Source organism: Melopsittacus undulatus, chromosome 11 (assembly GCF_012275295.1).
Source record: "Melopsittacus undulatus isolate bMelUnd1 chromosome 11, bMelUnd1.mat.Z, whole genome shotgun sequence".
NCBI classification, from domain to species: Eukaryota; Metazoa; Chordata; class Aves; order Psittaciformes; family Psittaculidae; genus Melopsittacus; species Melopsittacus undulatus.
The window spans coordinates 17,150,163-17,175,023 of NC_047537.1; the positions used below are offsets into that span (position 1 = coordinate 17,150,163).

The window sequence follows — 24,861 nt, forward strand, 5'->3', positions numbered from 1 at the left end:
GAACCAATGGCTGGCCTGGAGTCCCCTAGCAACTGATCCGCTGTGTCCCGCTAGGACCACGAGGATGGGCATGGCCGAGGTTTGCCTTCCTCCAATGGAAGCCGAGGAGGGCGGGGCTAGTGCTTTTCTGTGCACCAATAGGCGAAGCCGGGGTGTAGTCCCGCCCTCGGATAAGTAGGAGAGGGGGTGGGACTAAAGTTTCGCAGCCCAATGAAAGCTGAGCAGGGCGGGGGGGGAGAAACGAATCTCCCAATAGTGGGGCTCGGGGGCGGAGCTGGCTCCTCTGTCAGAGCGCCGCGGCGGCGGGAGGCGGCAGCGCGCTGACAGACCGCGCTCGGGCGGCAGGTGGAGGAGCGGGACGGGCTCCCCGGAGCTCCGCCGCGTTCCGTGGCCGTGCTGGGCTCTGCGCCGAGAGGCTCAAGCGGTCCGTGGGAGGAGGTGGCTGCTCTGTCCTAGCGCGACGCCCGCTGCCGCTGCTGTTGCCCGGTGAGGGATGGCGCGGCGGGCGCTGCTGCCGTGACGGGACGGCGCCGCTGCCTCACCGGCCCCTATTCCCTCCAGAGCCGGGTATGCCTCTGCCGTCCCACGCCGCTGCCGTCCCACGCCGCTGCCCGCCGCTGTGCCCTGGCCTCTCCGGGCCCCTGGATGGGCCGCGGGAGCTGATCCGTCCAGGAGGCTGGGGGGATCGGCGGGGAGGATGAGCTACGCGGGAAGCCCGGCGAGAGCCTACGATTTCCTGCTGAAATTCCTGCTGGTGGGAGATAGCGACGTGGGCAAGGGAGAGATCCTGGCCAGCCTGCAGGACGGAGCCACCGAGTCGCCCTACGGGTACAACCTGGGTAAGCTGCGGCCCCGGGACGTCCCGCTGCTCCCTGCGCACAGGCACGGGCGGGCCCTGAGCTCTCAGCACCGAAGGAGGAAAACGGTACAGGCAAAGACAGGCTGAATGATGGAGCCTTTCAGTACCCAAAGGGGCCGTCAGGAAAGCAAGAGGGATTTTTGACAAGAACAGGTAGTGACAGGACAAGGAGGAATGGCTTTAAACTGACAGAGGGGAGATTGAGATGAAATTTTAGGAAGAAATTTCTTGCTATGAGGGTGCTGAGGCACTGACACAGGTTCCCCAGAGAGGTGGCTGCCCCATACCTGGCAGTGTTCAAGGCCAGGTTGGACAAGGCTTGGAGCAACCTGCTCTAGTGGAAGGTGTCCCTGCCTGTGGCAGAGGGTTGAAACTAGATTCAGGTCCCTTCCAACTCAATCCAGTTTATGATTCTGTCTTGCTGTATGTAGTTGTCAGAAAGCAGGTGAAATAGCAGGATTTAAAATCTCAGGCAGAGCATTTAATCTGAAAAACTTGGAGCTCAAGTTTAAGAGAAATATCTTAATAGAAGGTATTGATCAAGGTGATCAGATTTATCTTACTAAGCAATTAGTTTTCTGTTATCATCAGTGAGTAAAGGGAAATACTAATAGAAGTGTTTTTCTAGCAAATGTATCTGCTATGAAACTGCTGTCAATGAAAGAGCAGAAAAGGAGATTTATTTTGTTCCCCACTTTATTTTTTTCACTGTCATGTTCATCATGTTCTCAATATTAGAGGTGTAGCCCTTTAAGATCAAGGTTCATGTTTGTAGTATGTTCTTTCACTTAAGCTTTTTAAAGGGCAGAACTGAAGAGCCTCATCCGTGCCAGATAGATTCTGTCTGCAGAACAGGGAGTTGAGAACGTTGCAGACTGACTTAAAACTGAGCTACTGGCTTGGGGAAAAGGGGATTTCTCTTTTCTTTCCTTCCTGTCCTCCTCTTTTCACTCCCCCAGTCTTGTTTGTACAGAACATGCTCTGTTGGTTTTTTTTCCTCATGCAAATCTATCATGTGGCATATTAAAAAGCAAATTATCTTGTCAAATTACCCATTGCTTTAATTTACTGCCAGTCTGTGACTAGTTAATTCACTGGCAGGCTTTACACTGACTTAGGATCTATTGTTGAGTTCCTAGTACTGATTCACAGGGAAGAGCTGGAGGGAGGGAGGAGTGTTCTCTGTACCACTGCTTATGAGTCAGACTGTACCTTGAAGGCATTGGTGTACATTTTATGATATTTGCTTAATAGTTTTGCTAAATTGCTCCTTGGGGTGTTGCAGTGTATTTACTGCTTATACTGTTCAGGTGTTTGAAGAAAAAAGGACAGAAAGCTCGGGGAGAGCATGCCTAGTCTGGCTCTATTCTGTACACACCATCCAGTCTATACATTCTTATGCTGAAGGAACACTTTAGTCTCCAATGTATCTTGATGTAACTGAGCGGGTATGTTCAACCATCTCCCGAGCTCATCAGTCTTACTTCAGACTTGTGCATGTAAACTGTGTGATGCTTGTGTTTTGCACTTAAAAAAATATTTAAGTTGTGTGGCTAGAGCTGTAACTCTGTGAATACTTTTCTTGACAGCCAAGAAATACAAATACTCTTTTTGAATTATTTTGCAAGTACTTTACGTGCAGCTTGGAAATTCTTCCTTACTACTATTAACTTCAAAACATCTACATACAGGGTTTTCTTATGTGCTATTTCATGAATTGTTGTCTCTTCACTAGGGTGTTTATAAATCTGAACTATACGAGGTTAAGCAGATGTAGGAATTCAGGACCTCACAAACTTTGCTATGCAACGTTAGTTTTTACAGAGGCTGGAAGAAGTTCTTAGCCCCTAGAAGATGAGTGTGTGAGTTACAAGGGGTGGGTGAATGTAACAGATGGTATGGTAGCAAAATGTGGAAGGAACATCATCTGATTTTTAGTTGTATGCAACTAGTGTCATAATTCACATTTTTGTACGTGCTGAGCTGGGTGCTTCCCCAGTCACAGTGTACTGCCTGATCTCACGGAAGAAGGGATTTTAACTCTGAAAATGCATAAACGTATTTTCTTACTCTTCCATTCATAATGCTCTTGAATGCATCAAACTGCTTGTAAGCTGCCCTGTTTCTTTGGTGGTCTTTATCCAATATACCTCTCATCCTCTGTCCCCTCAGCCTTTCTACTGCTTTTGAGTGTGGCTGCGTAGGATGCAGCTGTGAGGAATCTCTGCAGGCTTGAGGGCTATGAAAATAGAGATGCAGTGAGAGGGATGGAGCTAAACATCCTGTTGGTATTATGACTCATTTTCTAATTTAACTTGATTAGAAAGCTTGATAAACACTGTCTTTTCCACCATTTTCAAGTCCTTAGTTAGCTAGGATCTGAATTGGAAAGAGAAAGTCCAGTGGTATGGCAGATTGTGTCAAAATGTGCCACGTGTATAAGCTTTGAAATGACAAAACTTTGTTGTGGAGCTTGGTGAATAGAAATAGCTTTGAGACTACAGTAGGAGAGGAAAGAGATGATGTGGTAAAAGACAAGAGCAATTAAGGAGAGAGGAAGAGCACTGAAGGGCCTTGAAGATGAGAACAAACAAGTTCATGTGATGAAGCCTGGGAATTTGGGCAGTTGTTTAAATTTGCATATGCAGGAGAAACAGAATTTGATGTTTATTGCAAAAGGAAAGGTAAAAGAAAACCAGGAGTTGACTAGAATGGGGTGGGGGTGTGTTTTGTATGGTTTGATTTGTGGGGATTTTGGTTGGGTTTTTTTAAGCCATCAGATTCCTGAAGGATTTATGTGCAGCTCTGTAACTGTCTCATCAAAACTCTATGGGCTCAACTTTGAATTGTATAAGCCACAAACTAATTTTTCACAGACACTTTCTTAACTATTCAAAAATGAATCTGCCACCTTTCTCATTCCCAGGGAAATATGGCAACCTTACGTCTTACTATTTTTTGTCAGTACACAAGAATGATATGAAGCCTGGAGATGGGAAGGAAAACCAGCAGCGTGTGATCAGTCAAGTCTATGCAAGCTGCCACTGGTCCAGAAGCCATGATTTGAAAGCATTTGGCATAGTTCTGCTGTTAAGAAGGAGTAAAATCTCTTGATCTCTGATTTTTTTCTTAATGCCCACAGGGAAATAGGCTTTATTAACATAACAAAGTAAGGATTGCATGGAAGATGCATTGGTGAGCATGATTCTTAGAGATGGTTTAGAAAGCAGTTATCCTGGAGATGGACAGGTAGGCTAGTTTTCTGGGTAACCTGCCTTTAAAGTTCTCTCACATCTTGCTCAAAACTAAAATGAGAATAGAGTGGACATGCTTGGTCTCTAACCTGGTAAGAAAAACTGCACAAAAATGAGTTTATAGACAGCTGCAGAAACTTTGCTTTTAAACACTGTTGATTTCTCATCAGGATAAATTCAGAGGCAATCATTGCTTCTAGACTACAAAATAAAACCTTAGATGTGCTGTCACTAGGTAGACAAATATTTTTATGCTTGGCACTAACAGATTTTTGTTCAGCTGGATTCTGGTTTTGCTTGCATGCTAACATCTGCTTGCAGTCTGATTACTTAACACGGAGACTGTAAGGAAGGGTTGTTCAAACCTATGTACTCCTACTCCTTTTCTTGCAGGAGCATCAGGTTTAAACTGACAAACTGTCTCTCATCGTTTCTCACCTAGCAACCTTTTTATATCCTCTTGAGTTCATATGACAGTTGTTTGTCTTCCTATGAATACTGTCTATCCTTAGATTGAGAACTTCACTGGGGTGCTGGTTGTTTTACCTAAATGCTTGAAAAGTTCCTGGTGTGTAATAGTTGTGGGTGTTAGTAAGTAGTTGTCTTGATCACTAAGTGGTTAGAACACAGGTTGGGAGCTTGGATGGCCCAACCTCAGACAGAGCTTTGGGATGGCAAATTATCCTTATACATGGGGAGTATTTAGATGGGGATAGTTGTAAGCTGGTTGCATCCGAGCAGACAAACTTAAGAGTTCGTGGTGGCTCTTCCCTGATAACTCACTCCACAAATTAAAGCCTTTCTTTGGTTTAAAGCTGGTGTGAATAGAAGGGAATGAGCCCTAACTAAATAAGGAAACAAAAGAAAATATTGTTACCATGAGAAATTAGAAGACCTAGATTTATGAGTTGACTGAGGTTTCCTCCTCTCACCCCCAACAAGACCAAATACAGAACTAATAGTGGTAGAAGTCCTACCACAAAGATCTGATGTTAAGTCTCTGTTCTGTCTTCAGAAAACTGTGGTTTTGAAAATGTTAGTTGGCTGAAAGAAAGGGGAAATAAAATTGTTTTGTTTTCCCACCAGTATAAGAATGAATAGGATGGATTGCTTATCACTGACTTGTTTTGAAGTCATTACATTTTCCTAAGCATGACATGATTGCAGTAGAAACTGTGGCAACATCAGGAAACTTCTATATTTCTTTGCACGTAGGACCAGCTTTTAGGGACAATCTTGAGTCCATTCTCTTAGGATTTCTCCAGTGGAAGAGTTATTTAAAGTTGCTGAGCATCACTGTCTAAGGGTAAATAAACACCTCAAGAGGTTAATTATACTTGCCTATAAATAGACTTGACTTTAATTCACAGCACAAAGAGAGCAAAAATTGGTCACTCTTAGCTTTCATGAAGTACCTTTTCCTAAAATGTAAATAGGCATGAATTGTTTTCCCTGCTTGAGTTCTGTTGTACACCCACTGATCTCAGTTTAAAGGGATTTAAACTGCATTCTTGTACAGGGAAAGCAAGTGAGGTTTGATTTCATACACCCAAGTTCAAGTGCCTAGAAGACACCTTGCATCTTACCTTATTACTGTAGGCTTCTGTGGCATGGATGGAAAGAAATAGTTGCTTCAAATAGGGCATCTAAACTATTTTGGGACGAGTCTGTAGAGCAGTAATAGATACTACTCTAAATACGTTAGTTGTGACTGCCCCTTTAATGTGTTGTCTTACAAGAGCTCTGCTTACTGCTGAAATACCACATTCGTTTTAAATTGTATTATATGTTGCATGTGAAGAAAGTTCAGTAAACAGAAATTGCTACCCAGTCTGTACTTGCTCTTCCCTTTTCACTGTGTTTAAAAGAGAAAAATGGAAATAATTTTCCTCTTTTCTACCACCTAGGACTGCAGTTTGTAACACTGTGGGGGAGCAGTTCTTAATAGGCAGGCAGTTAAAAGGGGTGTATGTTAGCAGAAAATGTGGATCCTGGTTTTACCCGATTCTGTTTATTTTTGCCTTACTTATGACAAATGCCTCCAAATCTCAAGTTTGGAGTCTTGTCATGCTAAGTTCTTTGTTTGGAACTTTGTCATGCTAAGAACTGCCTCCCTCACGAGACCAGATCATATATTCTTCCCTGATACATGGCAGCATACCCAAGTGACCCCTTGTTTACCTGGTTTCCCATATTATTCATAAACAACGTGGTAAAGGGTATGGTAGCATTTCCTGAGATGGTCAGGTCCATCAGTCAGTGTTGGGGTTGTGTTTGTTAGCTGATCTTGCACATCTGTCAAAACAATGAATATTTATTCACCTTGTGTGATTAATGGCACAGCAGAAGTCCCAGGCTTGCTTGGCAGTGTATGGTCCTTTTTGAGTTTTTCAAAACTTTCATAACTTATTGTTTCTTTATTGCACACTTTCTTCTACTTAGCCCTTTTTCTTTGGTTTTGTATATTAATAATGTTTCTTTGTTGTAATATTGCACCTGAAGTGTCATCCATCTCATGGACAAAAAGTGTTACTGAATTACTGTTTCATGAAGGTCAGAAGCTGGGTCATTGTACAGTGAGGTTTTGAAACTCAGTTAATCCAGTAGCCTTAAATTATTTCTCTTCTTACCTCTCTCCTCACCCAACCATATTGGAGGGAAAAAAAGCAAAGCTGTGTGAACATGTGCATATTCAAACCAGGTTTTTGTGTTCCTTGTTCTTATCTAATAACTGGTCTTTATGTTTCTTAGCAAGGCCTGTTCAACAACAAAAGACCAAGCAAAGAAAACACCTACAATTTGGGTCAAGCATGTTACTGTACAGTTCAGAATGAAGCAGCCTTGCAAGCTTAACATCATGCAACTGTTTTTCAGATTCCTTGCCTACAGCTGAGGTGCACACACTTGATAGAATTTAGTATCTGCTGTTGCTACAAGTAATGCTTTAGGTGATTGTGGCAAAAAAGACCACAGCAATAACTTCCTTCTTCGTCTTCATCATGCTCATTCATTCAGTAGCAGTGTGTCTCACATCTCAGTTTCTCTTGGGCTACTGGTGTCTTCCCCCGCTCTCTCCCCTTTTTCTCATAAATATGAGAGAGTAGAAAAGTGGCTCTTAAACCAAAATGACCCTGAGGCTCCCAGACAGGTGTGCAACATGAAAGACAGAGTGCAGGCTGCTTTGAAAAGTGCTCAGACTTAAAGATAATTGAGTCCTTTTAAGCTACTTTGGCCTAACCAAAATTGTGCTTGCCTGTGCCAGGGTTACATTTTATCCAATATGATGCTTAAATTACATTTACATATTGCTGTAAGTTTGTTTTCGTTTTGGGAGCTAAACAACAATGGAAAATGGGATTAAGAATATAAATCAGCTAACATTAAAAATTGTATTAGTACCCCATTTTATTCAGCTCTTCTGGATTTTGTTCAATATGAGACTGAAAGTAGGAAATGAATGCAATATTTACACATAAAAAAATACTCGACATGGGCTGGTGTTTGTCATGCTGGTTTTATTTAAGGAACAGCTCAAATGTAATATACCAAACATGTTTGGTTTGAACTTGCTGTTCTTTCTTTTATGTCTTGACATGTTGTAATGTGGAAGTATGAATTGGGCAAGGTAAGCAGTCAGATACTTAAATTAGAGCTGCAAGTTCGTGAGTGAAGCTGTTACAGATCAAACACTGTTTTATCAACATATATTGTATATTTAATGTCCAGCTTTTCAGAAAGGTAGGATAAAATCATCTGTCAGTATTAACTGTAATTAGTGCCTATTCAGGGCAAAGCCCACAAAAATACTGGTGTTCACAGCAGCTATTTTTGTATCTAGATTGTCACTCCAATCTATGGGAAGTTAGAAAGCTAATGACCATGAAGTTAGAATATCATTTCTGTCCAGGAATGGAAGGGGTTTAAAAGTCCAGAAATTAACCTCACTCACACATTTACAGGAGTTTGTTGTAATCCTCTTTCAGTTGTGTGGGATAAGTGGAAAAGAGAAAGTTATCATCAGTAATGAGCTGTGCTACGTGACCAAGTGTGTTGAACTGTTGTTCATTAAGGCTTTAGTGGAGTGCATACCTGCTTTTCGTATAATTACATTTATGTTTGTTTGATAAGTTACTCTATCTGAGTATTGGTAAGAGGAATGCACATGCTGTGTTCAGCTGAAACCTATTGCATCTGATCGATGATTCCTTAGAGGAGGCCTGGGGTTTTTGAACCCTAAAAAATATAAATCTCTACAGAAGTGGAATATATTCTGCTTCATTCAGTGTTCAGACCAGTTGAATCTCAAAACTGTGCTCAAGGCAGAACAGAACAGAAAAGTAATTCTTCAACTGGGTGAAGGACAAGTTAGGACCAAGTAGTGAAGACACCCTTATATACATTTACTGTCAAGTCAGTGACTTTTTTATGGTTATATAGGCATATAAAGAGTGAGGATGAAATATTTTGGGACCCTGTTTGTTGTCAGAAGCAGGAAGAGCTATTTATTGTTCATGAGATGTAGTCCTGTGCAAAGCTTTCCCAATGAAACAGCTTTGCTATTTTAATTTGTGCTGTGGGATTTGCCACTGACGGGTGCTGATCTGACAGCACTGTGTGAAATCAGCAAGTCGTGTCAGAAGATGGAAATGATGAAGCAATAGCTGATGGGTACAAGGAAGCTAGAAAAGCCATGGCTGTTACTCCAGCGTTACCATGGACATAAAGCTTATTTGTGCAATGTTGGATTTCAAGTAGAAACTGGTAGTTTGATATGCAGAGGTGGAGTAACTGTGATGAGAATTTCTGGAATGGAGATTTGTATGTGTTTTAAAAAGTAACTGACTTCTAAGTTAACAACATGAGAAGTGTCATCTTGAGCTCATATAGCCTAGCACTCTCTTAAAAATGGTAAGGGAGATGCTATTTAGGAAGAACATGCAAACCTGTCTGCTTTTCTGAGATCTGCTTCCGTCATGTGCCTGCCAACCTTCCTAATCCAGTATTTGGAGACTTACAGTTGTTTGCAGCTACTTCACTTCTAAAAATGTGTAATCTGTGGGCTTTTTTTTAATAAAGAATTATAGTTACAACTTTCTGTGGCTTCTTCCTAATTTATACTACGAAACCATTTTGCTGTGCTTTTCTCTTATGCTGGAGTAAGTGGGATTCCAGGACTTCCTTAGAAACACTCAATACCGATTAGTATAGACATACATGAGCCCTCCAAAAGATGCAGCTTTAAAATATGTTGACTGAAAAATCTTAACTATTTAGAGTTTCCCCCAATAAATTATTTTTGGATCCCAGTTTCATGTTCATAGATCATAAACTCCCAGTGCTGTAAATGCCTGGTTTAATTGGTTTTCTTAGAATATTGCATACTTCAAAGTGTGCTTTAATGCACAAAACTCTGGAGAAATGTTTTGTGAAAACAGTTTCAGTCTTGGATCAAAAGAGGATAACCGATTCATTAAAAAGGTCCAGTTAATGTATGGCTAACCTCCTACGGTTGTGCAGATGAAAATGTAGAGGAGACTAAGTATGTGACACCATTTAGAAGTAAGCTGTGGTCCATGAGTAACATATTTGTACCAGATGAATTGCAGCTGAGCTTTCGCACTTCCAAATGCAGTCCAATCACTTGTACTTAATAACTATAATTTGTTTACTGTGTGGTGTGTTCCAGGCTTATGATTCAGATTGTACCTCTTGATTTCCTTCTGGTTTCAGATCAGGCATGTTGAGCACATCCTGCAGTTAGAAACTCACTCTTAGGCTCCTGCTGTTGCTCTCATTTTTCCTTTGGGCCACAGCTTCATGCAGACAGCCCTATCCTGACCTTACCAGTACGTGGTTCCTTGTAACCGTACATCAGAAAAGCTGAAATTGCAAAGAATGCTTATGTACTCTGAAAGAATATTGAAGGAGCAGTTGTAAGTGTATTTGAGGATGGAATGTTTAATTTGCCATTTTCATAGAGAATGAGCCATTACAGACGTTTGGATGAAACAGAAACTACTTAAACAGTTTAAGTAAAAGAAAGAAAAAAGGGGTTAAGGTATTTTAGTCATAGGTTTCAAATCAAAATTGTTCCTTCAAATTTTTAGGGACCACAAGGTGTTAATGTATCTCCTGTGCCCTTATACTTTGTTCGCAAGTTGACTTTATGCAATGCCTTAAAATGGAATATTTAAGTGCATGAAATATGAACCTGCCAGCTGGAAAACCCAGAAGAGACCCAGCAGGTCTGGCAGCCTTTATAATACTCTCTGAAGACCAGACTAAGGAAAAGAGGCTCACGTAGCTGATGCATTCAGTGGAATTATTGACTCAGTGTACAGAAAGTCTTGTGGTGCAGAATTTTTAACACGGTATCTGGATACATACATCTCTTTTCTAACTCTTTTAGCAATCCCTGTACCCGGTGCATGATCTCAGTCAGTCAGGACTCTGTGCTTCTAATCTTTCTGTTTGCTTCAGCGAATACACCAAGTGAAGTTTGTAGAAAAGCATAACCTTGACTTTTCAAGCCACTTCAGAATTGGTGGACTGGGCTCTAAATTGAACAGACTATCAAATAGAAGCATGATCAATTGAATTTTAAACAAGTTCATAACCTGTGAAGTTTAAAATTTTCTCTTTCAGCTCAGACAAGAAACAAAATTCCTTTCAGAATGATGCTAGTCTTGGAGCAAGAAGATATAGAATCCAAGAATACATATGGTGTAATATTTTTTTCTATATAAATTCTGGGTTTTGTCTGCAAACAGAAGGTTAATCCCGTATTGTTTGAAAACTCTGGTTTTATGGTCAGACTCACTTATCAATCCACACTGTATTTATTCTCAACATCTGCAAGACAGTTCAATGCAGAAGACTACACAAAAAGTACTTTAAATGTAGGTTTTAAGTGAAGGAAAGTCTGGAATTCTAACAGCTTAAATGAAGCTTGGCCACAGCCTAATGAGTCACCTCTCTGGAAAAGAGAGACCTTTGGGTGTGTAACCTAAGAGCAGCTTCCTGGTACCCGTGAGGAACAAAAGGAACAGTGAGGTCCCTTTACACGGTGGGAGGGTAGGAGACAACAGATTTAAGTTGAACTGAGAGAGGTTTGGAATGGGTGAGAGGAAAAGCTTCTTTCCCATCCAGACAGCTGAGCTGTGGAACAGGTTACCCAGGAAGGTTGTGTTGTCCCCATACCTCTTATCTGATCCTGTTTAGAGCAGGAGGTTGATCTAGGTGACCTCAGACTGCTCCAACCTGAAATTTCCTTTGATCCTATTCACCTGAAATCAGTTTGTTTTAATTTCTTGGAAAACTGAAACCAACTAAATGATGAATGGAACAAGAACTTTGTGTCAGTAATAGACTTTCTCCTTTAAATCCTAAGAAACATTGCTTGCTAGCATTGTGTGTGGATTTTTTTGATCCTGGAATTATAAGGTTGTAACTGTGGCAGCTCTTCTGCTGGAATAGCTGTGGAAGCCTGATCCAAGTCACACCATTTCCTTATTTTTTCTTATAGAAGTATACATCCTGAAGATATCTCATGGCTTGGGAATTCCTTGAGTTAATGGTAAACATTACCTAGAAAGCCCATTTTTACTGCAGTATGAGTTTCACTTGGAATTCCAAATTTAAGAAGTGCACTTGATCTTCCATTGCTTGGTTTGGAGGTTAGTTTGAAAGCTCTTCAAGTAGCTGTGCTTTGGGAATGATGACTGCATATTTTTCTGGATGTTAGCTTTTAAGCCATAGTGATTTCATAATAATGATATGAATTTTGCTCTCTGGCATCTTTAAAGCAAAATGATTGGTGACGAATGCTGCTAGGACTTCTGGGAGTATCGAGAGCATCCTGAAGTAGGCTTTTTGGACTGGTTTCTGAAAGCCTTGGTTATATCTTGCCATTTGTCATCAGATTTTCTTACAATTTTATAATATACAGGAATATGCTTATAAAACAATTGTGATTTTTCTAATTGTTATGTGGTGTTTATATGCTTGACTGAAAGTGGTGGTTTAACTCTTTAGGATCATTCATTGAGACTTGACTGAAAACCCTAAGCAGTTTTGGAGAAGTTTGCAGCTGTTCTCAGTGAGCCTTTAGGCTTATAGCTGAGAGTATCAGTGGCTGGAAGTTGTGGTGATTCTTCTCATGCCAAGTATTTTTGAGCTGGTTTTCTGCTAATGAAGTGTCAAGACATAAAAAGTCATTGTTCTCTTTTGGAAAATGTTGTAAAATGTGAAATACTGCATCTGGTTTTAATATTTTATGGTAGGTTTGATGCTGTTCTCCCAGATTCTGGCCATATTTCAAGCCTATTGTTTAAGACGTAAGTGCAAGTTCTCTGAGGCTGTGTCCCATTTTTACTCAGTGGGTAGGATTTTAAGATACATAACCTGCCTTCTGGTCTCTTCCTCATGCACCAGGATGATTTGACCCTTTGAGAAAGAATTATTATGCCACAACGATAGAATGGTATAATAGAACCACAAGCGTTGAAAACTGTGGACAATCAACTGTTATATAAAACTTATTCTACATTGTGGGGGTCAGTTGTCTTAAGCTGGCCAAGCTTCCTCTTATACATCCATACCCAGAGCACCCCATCCCAGCTATAGCTTGGGATACATGTATATCTCAAAGAAGATGAAACAAAGAAACATGCTGGAAGCCTTATTTAATTGCAAGGAGTGCAGAAGTGGGATTGTGAGGGAGAAGCTGCCCTTAAGAGCTGATAGCCCTGAAAATGATCTAACACAGGGTTTTTAAGATAGGATGCTTGTTAAAAACATGCCTGATGCATGCAAAGGAACTTTTCTAGCAGTCCAGCTCTTATCTATAGGAATTGATGAATAGCAGCAGTGAGAAGATGGTATGAGAGAAGAATATACTCTTTTTTCCCTCCACTGTTATAATAGAGGTTAATTTCTAAATCAGATTCACTGGTTCTAGGTTATGGTTATCTTTACTTTGATATTAAGTGGCATAAAAGTTGAGGGCAATTCTTTTCAGAAAATGCAAATCTTAAGTAGAAAAGAGCTGGCTTCAAATACTGTTGCTGTTTTATAACAGTGACTATAAACTGGAAACTCTGATGTTACGTTTTGTATGTTGAGCTCTGGTGCAAAGAATTTGGAGAGACAAGCAGGGAAATCGTAAAGCCGATGTTTGTTGTCTGCTGCCAAACGTATGTTCTTTTCCCAGTGCAGGGAACCGAGTGATCCACATTCACTCTTAAATCATAATCTGATGTTCCTGGCTTTAAATAACTATAAAAACCCCTTTGCAAATAATTGCTACCTGCCAACAACAATCCTACCTCCTCAATCCATCTCCAGAGCTGTGAGGAGTGTGGGGGATCTTGTCTTTTATTGTGAATTTTCTAGTCAGAAGCATGAGTTGCAGTGTTGTGTGTGAGCAGTCTGTTCTGGATGCAGGAGCTTCTAGATATATAAGGCACCATAGGTGTTCTATAGTCACTGAGCACCCAGGGCTCTTTGTTTCACTTAGTTATTTCCCATCTGTGGAAGAAAGGGTTGAGGAAAAAGAACCCACCTCATTGCTGAGAGTTGTACATCAATCTACTCTATTTCAAATTTATTGATAAAATATACTGAAATAAAGGAAGAACTTCTGTGTGTAACACTAATAATAACATTCCCTTTTCCTGCAGTGCTACTATTTATAAACAATAACATGTTTATATATAGCAGCTTTCATCTCAGGATGTTAGCTGCAACTTGTAGTAAACATTGGAGTTGACAAGCTTACCGTATGCCTCCGATAACCTTTTCTTTTGGAGAGGAAGAAAGGAAATGATGAACTCAAGTGTTCCTGCTTCTTCCTGACCTGGGAGTGGGAGCAGTTCCCTTTCTTTCTAAAGCCTTACATCATAAAGAGGCTGTTTTATTGTTGACAAGTAAATGTTAAGGCAGAGGAGAATCAATATGATCTCATGATCATTGTTTCCTCTTAATGTGAATGGAAATGGATGGTTCATTAGCTCTGGTTAAAAGTTGATTATTAGCTGGTGTCAAATAGCTTTCTCTTTGCAAATGGTCATCTGCCTTGAAGGTTTAGTTTTTATATAGCCACATTAGCAGAAATAAGGCATGATGTAAAACACCATGTACTTCTCTAGTTGTTTGCATGTTCTTTTGGGGGAGGGTGTGAATGTAATATGCAAAGTACTGGCTTATTTACTTACTAATGCCTATAGAGCACGAACAGAAACTTAGTTACTGTTCTGTAAATTAGCAGCCTAATTAATTTGGGGGGGGGGGCTTATACATTTGGAGTTTCAGTTGTTAAATCTTGGTTTTAGATTGGTGTTAGAGGTATGCCATAAGGTTGTGTTAAACTTCTTAATCCCATACCAGTTTCTTTGGTTCAAAGGCCAACAGGTTGGACTAGAGCCAACCAGAAATGCTCCAAGACCTTCAGGTTTTAAGTGGGTGCCCTAAATTTTGTACAATTCTGTGTAATTGTTAAAGAGCACTTCTGGGTTTTTTTAAGGATGGATTTCTTGTAAACTTAATTCCTTTGATCATTTATAGGAAAACAGCTGTCCTGAAGAATAGACTGTGATACTGGCATGTGTCTGTGACCAGAACCAAAGCTTCCTATAAAGCTGGACTTTCTGATACAAATAGCTTAAAGCAGGAAAATTGTCACAGCATTCAACTAAGTGAATTATCTGTGAGACTTTGTAATTGTGGTTTATGGCTTGATTAATGAGGTGAAGAATACAGTCTAGATCTAAAATTTTAGTGTCTATTTCAATCTGAATAGTCTGTGCTTTGGAAACAGATGGCTTTTATTGCAGTAATTGAGTGTGATGGAAAAGACTGCAATTTGGAAAGTGATGATTATTCTGAAACAGCAACCAGAAGGCAAATATGACTGTCATATAAGATGAAGGTCAGGTTATGTATCAAAAGGTATAGTCCAGTGTTATTGCCAAGAGGTTGTGTCTTCGCAGCATGATGCTGAAAACACAGGGCTTAGTTTTTGAAGCTTAGTTGAATTTTGAATCAAAAGCATGCCTTGGGTTGGTTTGCTGTGAACAGCAAATGAATGGAGCTGGAAGTTGTGTCACTTGCCAAATATTCTGGAAACATTTACAAACAGTTCTAAACCCTGATTGTAATGTCTATCTGAAAAGCTAGATAGCTGAAAAAGCTTAAAGGGGGAAGTGATGAGACCTCTGAGTTCTCATCATGCATACAAGAAAATGGTTTTAAGCACACTCTGAAACTGAAAACTTCTTTTTCAAATTGTAGTCAATACCCTTTGAACCTGAAGGATGTTTTTAGTGGACTGTTGAAAACAGGCCCAGAATCCCACTGAATATATATATATATTTTGAACACTTAATTATTGGCACAGAAACAAACAGCAGGAAGGAGACATTAAGTATGTGTCTGAGAAAACTATTACTGAATTGTTAATATGGGCAAATTGGTGGAGTGAATGATTGCTGAAGAAGGCTTTAGCCTTGAAATGTGTGGAAAGCAGTCAGGCTATGGAGGTAGGGCGCTGGAATGTACTCTTATTATTAGTGTTTATTTTATAGTAGTTAGATTCTGTTTTAATTAAATCTGAAAGCTGCTAATCTAGAATCAATTACCTCCAAGGAGCAACATGCCTTAAAATGTAAAGAAAGGACACATCAAGAAGAATAAATAAAAACAATTAAACCAGTTCTTGTGGTATTTATGAGCTAAAATAAATACCCCAGGTTCAAAATTGAAGTCGTGTATTCTGTACTTTCTCAGGTATAAAAAGGGTTGGAGTTTGGAGCATTTCTAAGACAAATATGCTACTGAATAAAATCTGTCAGTGCTGAGCTGGTAAAGCACAGCACCGAAGAATCTAGTTTAACATTCTTGGTTATTTTCCCCCTGTTTTTCTTTCTCCCGTTTGCTATAACTCATTGAAGTTGGAATACACACCCAAAACAAATGAGGAACAACCTCCAAATCATTAAAATATTGTGCTAACATCCAATTCCTGTGAAAAGGATAGGAGGATTTTATTCTATGTTGTATTACCAAGGTATGACCAGTGTTTGGTCTGCAGTCCAGCGCTTCAGATTTGGTTTAAGTGAGTTAGTGTGCTTTCACTGCCGCAAAGCTGAACGCCTGTCTGTTAGTCGCACTTTAGATCGTTGAATCCCAATTATTAAACTGAAAAGATTTTTGGTGTAAATAATGTTGCCTTTTACAAAATGAGCAACTTAAATGACTGAAGTATTCTGCCCTAGAGAGACCCACCAGAAAACCCAGAAACTTTGATACACTGCTATAAGAGAAACAGAAATTCATAGGAAGCCTCAAAATGACCAATGTTACATGGCTGCAGAGTGGTCAGGGAGGCATAAAGGATAGTGTGGTCATGGCTGCACAGCACTGATGCAGAGAGGATGGCATCCTGTTTACTGCAGTAGTTACCAAACAGCTGAATGCTTTTTTGGGAATCTTTCTGCATTTGTGGGTTCAATAATATTTCTCTGTTTTCTACCTGTTAGTTTTGTGTTTGAGAAGGACAAAATTTATTACAAATCAATTAAATTCAAGCAATCCAAACCCTTCAGCAAGGATAGTGACGTGTTCCAGGTTCTCATTTCAATTTGTGGCTTTAGGTAAATGATTGTTATTTAAAAGCATCCATGTGAAAGCATTAAACACTAGGGAGGTTTTTCTGGTTTACTTCAAAGTTGAATTTTTATGTATTTAGCAGCCTTTTCCCTCTCTTTCTTGTATAGAGATACATTAGTTTCGTATCCAAACAAAGCTATTCTGTCTTACTAAATGAGTGAATAATGTTCTGGAAGGACATTTGATTTCTGCAACAGCACAATTCACATCTGTTGGTCTCATTGTTAGGGTTTCATGCTGTTCCTGATGAGTCATGGCAAAAGGCTTTTTGTTTTGATTCTTAACCATACCAAATGGTAATGGCAGAGGTGTTCAGGTTATCTTATCAATTGTTCTATCTTCATGGCAGCTGAAGAATAAGGAAGTTTCTGAATCCACCTCTTCAAAATTCTTTTGAGAAACCCATAAGATGCTTTCATAAACAGCAGCTGGTAGTAGTGTATTTGTCAGATTTATCTTGTGCTTGTCATGTAAAAGTAGTATTTTGCATTATGTGTGTAGCTAAACTTGCAGTATTTATGGTCTGTGGTGCAAAGCACAGTAGCAGGTTTATTCAGCTGTGTATCCTCTAGCTATGCAATGCTAATTTTCTATGCTTGGTAGGTCTTTTAACAGGATGATGGATGTCCATTTGCTGTGTGGGATGTGTCAGTGTTTGCTAAACATGGTCTGTGCCTCTTCATGAACTCTAGATAAGCTAGTGGAGGTATTTCACCCTATAGGAAATAGCAGTGGTAGCACAGGATGCGGGAATGAGTTATGTGATGTTGGGCAGGGTTTGTTCTGCATGTTTTACGTTTCCAAGAATTTCTGAAATGATGGAACTTGTTCTTTCAGCACAAAACCAGTTTCAGTATCATCTGCTCAGTGTCCCAGTACTTCATCTGTAGGTTTAGGTGGTTGTGTTGTGTGTTTGTTTGGGATTTTTAATTGTTACTAATACTCATTTTAACCTGTGGTTTGTAAATTTGACTATTTCCTAAGACTGATGGAGAACTGGAACACTCTAGATGATAAAATAAGTCTTTCAAAACTGGTGGTAATACACTGGGGTAGAGGTTTTGTCTGTGTGTCTGTCCAAGATAAGAGCCTGAATTAAATGACACTTACAGGAGCATCATCAGCACTGTCAATCCCTGTTCCTCTGGTAAAGATGTGCTGAAATCTGAGCTAGCAGTTAGAGCCTTCTTCTGCATGCACTTGGTTTTCCATGTCAGTGTGGTTTTCTTACTCCTTTGTTTTGCTCAGAAAATAGAGCATGTCTCTTTCAGGGTACAATACTCATTACATTTCAGAACGTTTTTCAGAGGTAGCTTCCATGCTTTTTGCACTTTATTTGGAGGACTCTGTGACTAAATGTTCAATTCAAGCAGTTGACTATGACATGGAAAAGAAAACATGAGAGGAACACATTTACCAGTGAAATTGTGTTGCTTGGCTGCACAGTGTGACTACTGAATGCACACTTTTAAAATAACAGTGAACAAAAGAAAAGCCTTTCCTTAATGTTTGTAATTATGCCATTTGTGGGTGCAGAACTGAAGCACAGCAGCCTTAAGCCAATGACCCTAACATCATGGTGGACATTCACAGGGGTCAGCTGCAGCTACACAACTGCTTCCAGGTTTGGGTTTTACCGAACCTAATTGAAACTAACCCACCCGTTTTGATCAAGAAAACACTCATGCTAGACTTGAGCTTATTATTACACAGTTGAGTTACTCCCCGGGGCAGGTCAGCTTAGCCGCAGAAATTATGTAGCATGGAAGGTTGTTTGCAAAAACTACAAATGGTGCAATAAAGATGTGAGCAAAGTTATATGTGTGCATGTGTATACATGTTTAAGTATACCTGTAATGCATACTTCCCTTAAACACTGCAGTGCTTCTTCAGCTCATATAAAGCAGATATTGTAGCTCCATCACAAGGCCTGGCCATGTTATGGGAAGGAAGGAATGGGACCTGCCTGCATTCTGGTGGATGCTGACTGCCTAAGTGGTCTGGGCAGAGAAGGCTGTTATCAGTTGGAAGAGGCTGGAAGACAAAAGATAAGCCAATTCTTGCACCATCTGCTGCTTTATATAAGAGGGGGACACGTGTATCTGATACAAGAGCTGTCTGTGAGTCAGAGATGATAAGGAAGGAAGGAATAATAGAGGCAGTAAAGCTAGGGAACAGAGGAGGAGAACAGCATTTAGTCTGTGATATATGAGAGAAAAGGCAAAAAATCCTAGTTCTGCCTTCTTTTGTTGAAGAAGGAAAACTCTTTAAGTACCTGTATTGTCATGATAATGAATAAGACAGACCATTTAATCAACTTGAAGGGAGCCTGAGACATCCGCTCTGAATGGACCAAGTTTAAGTAATATGAAAGGTCTTTGTAACCTTATGTGAACAAATTGTCTTTATCCATATGCACTTCACAGGGTATTAATGACAAATCCCTTTTTCTTAAGGTCAGCTGCTTTGAAATCCGTAACTGTGGGTATACTGTACACCTGCAAGCTGCTCTAAGAATTACATGACTGTCTTCCCCACAGGTATAGATTATAAGACTACAACGATACTTCTGGATGGCCGACGAATCAAGCTGCAGCTCTGGTAAGTGTGTGCTCCACCTTCCCTCAGCATTTAGAGTCTAAAGACACCAAAATGCAACTTTTCAAGGCAGGAGTTCTCCTTTATGCTTCAGAAATAAGTCAGGCATAGAAGAATAAGCCAGGCACGTAGCCCTTTGAGTAAGTCACATTTTGTCTTGACCTCCATTTTGCCTCTATTTCATGTGAAATGGGGGACTCTGCAGTTTCTCTGCTTGAGAGACATGTAACAAATACAGAAGAAAAGCACAAAAGATAACAAATGCCTTCAAGATAGATTCAAAGTACCTTCAAAGATTATAAAATACTCTGGTAATAAGAACCATGACAGTACCTCAGCACACAGTGTTGTACAGCAGCATCCCTTTGCTCAAACTACGAGTTTAGTTTGCTCAAACTAAATAACCATAGTATTATTAAAATACATTCAGTGTCAATAAAAAGCAGCATTATTGCTCATAGTGGAATTGTTATGCAGTCTGATGTGATTGAATCCTTACAAAACATGTTGATAATGAATAATATTCTTTTAAAGCAAATGTCTTTCCTCTAGGGTCAAATGTTTGGTGTGGCAGGGTGCTTTTGTGTCAGGTCATTTGAAGATGGCATCTTCTGGTTCAGTTAAAAACAGCGAGTGATACACCTTGAAGTATGCAGCAATGTTACTGCCTCTAAAATAGGCATCGTTTTCCTCCTTCCTTAAATTCATGGTGTAACAGAGGGAGAAGTAAGGTCAGTGCAGGGGAATGAGACGGAGTGTGATTTTTGAGGAACCACAATCTAGATAAATCAGAGAGACGTGTTCTAGGAACAAGCAGTGTTCAGACAGAGAATTGGAGGTGAAAATGAATTATGAGGACTATATCCTTTTCCTCCTAGAAAGATACAATCCTGGGCCATTTCTATCTTAAATTTAATTCTGGTGTTTATTTTTGGTTCTAGTTATTGCAGTTAAACACCTGTGTGTCAAAACTAAGCTGTTGTTAATTTATTTTTCATTGGTTGCTTCTGCCTTTAAGATTTTCAAAGTAATGTTTCAAGTGTTAAATGCAGTAATGGATAATAATACTTTGCCATATGCTATCTCCATTACTTGATATTTTGTTCACCTACTTTATTTCCTTCTTCTGTCTTACACTTTATATAGCTTAGATAAGCTTTGTGTGGTATTTTTTGCTGAGAAGCAGCCAGGAAGGAGATGGTTGTATTCTTTTTCTGAAGGGCAAGGATGTTCTTTGAGCTCCTTAAATAAACAGATTGCAAATGTTTCTGCCGTTGACCATATACAGAAATATGGGCCCTGCATTTGAAGATCTGTAATATATCACAAAAAGTCTATGGAATTTTGCTTCTTACCATGTTCTTCACTATAAACTTGACTTTGCTTCCAAACACTTTATGCGGAGATTATTTTGTGTGTGTGTATGTGCATGTTTTTTTAAAACCCTATGCTGTCTATGACTCTGTAGGGATACCTTCATCATACTAGACTCATGATGAACAATTGCTGCTGTAACCAAGAATTTACTGGATTTTCCATTAGTTTCCTTGGTGATAAGTATTGTTTCCTCCCACTTTGCTGTGAACACCAAATCTTTAACTGAACTAAACTCAAAGTGTATTGGCATATGAACACGAGTGTCATAGCCTTTGTGTTGCAAGGGCAGTGACAAGAGTAAAGTTTGAAGTTCTTGTCCTCTTATGTTAGGAAATCTGAGAAATGTAGAGGAAAGGGCAGAATGCCAGTGGGGAAAAGCTGCTGAGAGGGAGAGGAGCTCTTTGTGCATGAGTGACTGCTGCTGCCTGACTCATGGAAGAAGAGCTGATAGTGACTGGTACAGATGAGTTACTGCAGCTGACTCTTAATGCAGGAGGCTACCTCTTCTTTAAAAAATATATCTAATTTATCTTATTTAGGGATACATCAGGGCAAGGGAGATTCTGCACCATATTTCGGTCTTACTCACGAGGTGCTCAGGTAAGCAAAACACAGCTTTCTCAGTGTTGAGTAATGGTTGCTGGGTGAGTGAAAGAGCTGCTGAACCATCCTGATGGCTTCTGTAACTCAGCTGCAGATGGCATGCAGGTGCAGTAATGCTCTGAAGATAACAGGGAACATGGGGAATAATAAGGCATGGAACTTTAGTTTGGGGAGGGGAAATACGTGAGTTTGAAGTTGAATCACTAAAATACAGTAACACATACTCTTATGCCTTCTTGTTGGTTACTTCAATAACTTAAGCACATATTGTACTTGGATCATGTGAAAGCTATGCTAATACTACTGTTTAAAACTGTGTGCCAAGTAAGAGAAACATACCATAAGAGTGGCAAGAGTAATGTGAAAAAGACAAACATAGTCTAAAATATGGTGAAATGTAATGATTTGTAAGGAAATTACTTTTAAAAAAAGAAGAAAAAAGGATGAACACACTAAAGGTGCCCACAGCATCAGAGTTTAAAGTATGGCAATAGTTTGTGACACGTAATGTTTCAGCTGAGTTGCATCTTATGTTCCAGAATTGCACGGAGCATTGAATCATCAAGTTACTGAATGTGACCAAAAGTACATTTTTGCTATGACTTGTGGTGTGTGTGTGATCCATCAAACTTGTCCACTATAAAACCAAATATTTACCATTACATTAGACCCTACAACTACGTCAGGGTTTCTGCCCCTTGGCTGATGTGTAATCTACACAGAGATGGGGCTTGTCTTCACAGGATGCTGAGGTTCTGCTCCACTGAAAAGCTGAGCAGTGTCTTACAAGATTATTTCTGAACTGAAGAATTTACAGATACATGTTTATCTCTGTTATGCCTCTGTTAAACTGACTTTTCTTTTAACTCATTCTTTTTAATACAGGGAGTTATACTAGTGTATGATATTACAAATCGTTGGTCATTTGGTGGAATCGATCGATGGATAAAAGAAATAGATGAGGTAAGGTACAAATGACTAAGACTGCTTATGATATTTTCTACTGTTTTTACTGGCATTTGCAGGCAGTGCTTACTACAGAGCTATCCAAGATGCCAAGTTTACAATTCTATGTTTATAATACTAAAAAGTTGGAAACATAACAGCTAGACTGTCTGATTTCTTTAAAGGTGTTGATGGAAAGCATATGGAGGGCAAAGAATTCATATTGTAGTCCCACTCTCGCTATAGATTTGCCACATCTTCTGTGCCAGCCTGTCTTCTCCAGGGAAGGGATGTTTTTAGATCAGAGAATTATAGAATAAGCTGGAAAGGACCTCTAGAGATCTAAGACCAGTTCTGTAGGTCTTAGGCTAGACCGTAGTATTTAATCTTGACAAAGCTTTTGCTTGTTTTAATTGAAGCTGGAAATGGAAGCCAAACTCTTAATTTCTTTTTTTTCTTGCTTCTCTTTGCTCAGCATGCTCCTGGTGTACCAAAAATCCTGGTTGGAAATCGCCTTCACTTAGCCTTCAAGCGCCAGGTGTCCACTGAGCAAGCACAAGCCTATGCTGAGAGGCTGGGCATGACCTTTTTTGAAGTCAGTCCACTTTGTAATTTCAATATTACAGAGTCCTTTACTGAGCTAGCAAGAACAGTGTTGATGAGACATGGAATGGACAGGCTCTGGAGGCCAAACAAGGGTAAGCCACGGACACTGAAAATGTATACATGCATACATTTAGTCCAAGCTAAGGTTTATCGTGCATTAATGTGAAAGAATTCTCAGAAACTTTAACCCAGATGCAGAAACATGAAAGAAGAATTGGGAATCCTGTACTAAACAGAAAATACATATCTGCAGGCACAACCTGTTCTGCCTTTGGAGGGAATAATGTATTGTTCCTAGAACTGACATACTCAGTCAGCTTGGTATTAAGACATAAGTAGGAAACTGAAGCAGGAGGTATTCTGGATAATGTATATGTGGGAAAGGGTGTGGGAGGAGAGATGAGAACTCATCCTGGAAGTACAGGGCGCATGCAGAGTGCTGGGTGTGCTACTGCCTCGTGGCTGACAAAAGCGTGCTATTATAATGCAAGTCTTATGTCTGTTTTTAAGTACTGAGCCTGCAAGACCTTTGTTGCCGTGCCGTAGTTTCCTGTACCCCTGTGCATCTTGTTGACAAGCTCCCTCTCCCTGTTGCCTTAAGAAGCCATCTCAAATCTTTCTCCATGGCAAACGGCCTTAATGCCAGGATGATGCATGGACGCTCTTACTCCCTCACATCCAGCAACATCAATAAAAGGAACAGCTTAAAGAAAGCCAAAATCATCCGTCCACCACAGAGCCCACCAAAAAACTGGTCAAGAAACAGCTGTAAAATTTCTTAATCTCTCTGTGGAAAAAGAGAACCTGGATGGAATCTCCTCTTGTGAAGCATTGAACACAAGACACAAGGACTCCTTGCTTAATCTTTGCACACATTCTATGTACATATCCCACTACGAAACAAAAAATAAGAAGAGTAAATCTTATTTTAGAGCTTGCTCACTGCAGTGATGCTGCTTTGGAATAAGTGACGTGTTCAGTGCACAGGAAAAGATGTGACATTTTGCCATTGGATTTTCATACTGCATTTGAGTTTCTGATGTGCATGATGCCATTGTTTTTACTGGGAGATGCTTTTTCATATAGGGGATAATTATCATCATCATTCAGTTCTTAATTCCATGAAATCTGGAAAGTGACTGTGTAATTGTATAAAATCCTGTCTCTTTGCAAACTGTTCAGAAACGTAAGGATGAGTCACCTGCACATCCATTAAAGGCAATGTATTGTATACATTGTTCAATTCTCCATATGGTGTGACAGATTCCAGTAGTGCTGCAGTGGTGCATTTGGAGTTTTTGTATAGCTTCCTTGATAACTTTGAAGCACTAACTTAACTAAGGTAAAACTGTATATATAATTATTATGCACATACACAACCAGGTTTTGTCCCATTAGTGTATGTAATGGATTTGATAAAGTTTTTGGTATGTTATTTAATATTTTTGGGAATTAATTTGTGGTTTAAATACTTATTTTTCTGTAAAGAAAAGAATTAAAATTTACATTTTATACCATTCTCCAAGAAGGTTCTAGGAGGAAAATGCCAAAGACTGTGGTAAAAAGGAACATGACTTGAAGAGCTGCTTTATAAGGAAAGAATAATATTTAAAAAGTAAATAAATGGTTCTGGAAAAGAAATCCTATAGCGCTTTCTGTAACTGGGGAGGGTTGTCTTTATATTCCTTTAGAAGAATTTGAAGACTATGCCTGAACTAGACACCAAGACTGTGAAGTCATCCTAAAAAGCTTCATGTAATGCTTTTTATACAAATCTGTCTTCAGTAATGTTAACAGAAATTGGGAAGAATTACATTAAGCCTTCCACTTGTGAAGGAATTGTGTGATTTGTTCTCCTTACTAGCAAGCCGTTTGAGGTGAGGGTGTAGCTTCATCCCAGTTTCTCCTTCGTGTCTTCACTACTGTGGGATACATGGAGCTATTATTGCTTCA

The 24,861-nt window shown here is 39.7% G+C and overlaps 1 protein-coding gene across 1 annotated transcript; it reads left to right on the forward strand.

Annotated features, from left to right (window-relative positions):
- The first annotated feature begins 324 nt into the window (after positions 1 to 324).
- On the forward strand, positions 325 to 24,640 carry RAB40B (RAB40B, member RAS oncogene family). Its single transcript, XM_005144227.3, has 6 exons — positions 325 to 839; positions 19,320 to 19,380; positions 21,294 to 21,354; positions 22,243 to 22,320; positions 22,778 to 23,000; positions 23,419 to 24,640. Exons 1-6 carry the CDS (start codon positions 698 to 700, stop codon positions 23,688 to 23,690), a joined length of 837 nt encoding a protein of 278 aa, XP_005144284.1. The 5' UTR covers positions 325 to 697; the 3' UTR covers positions 23,691 to 24,640.
- Positions 24,641 to 24,861: the final 221 nt, after the last annotated feature.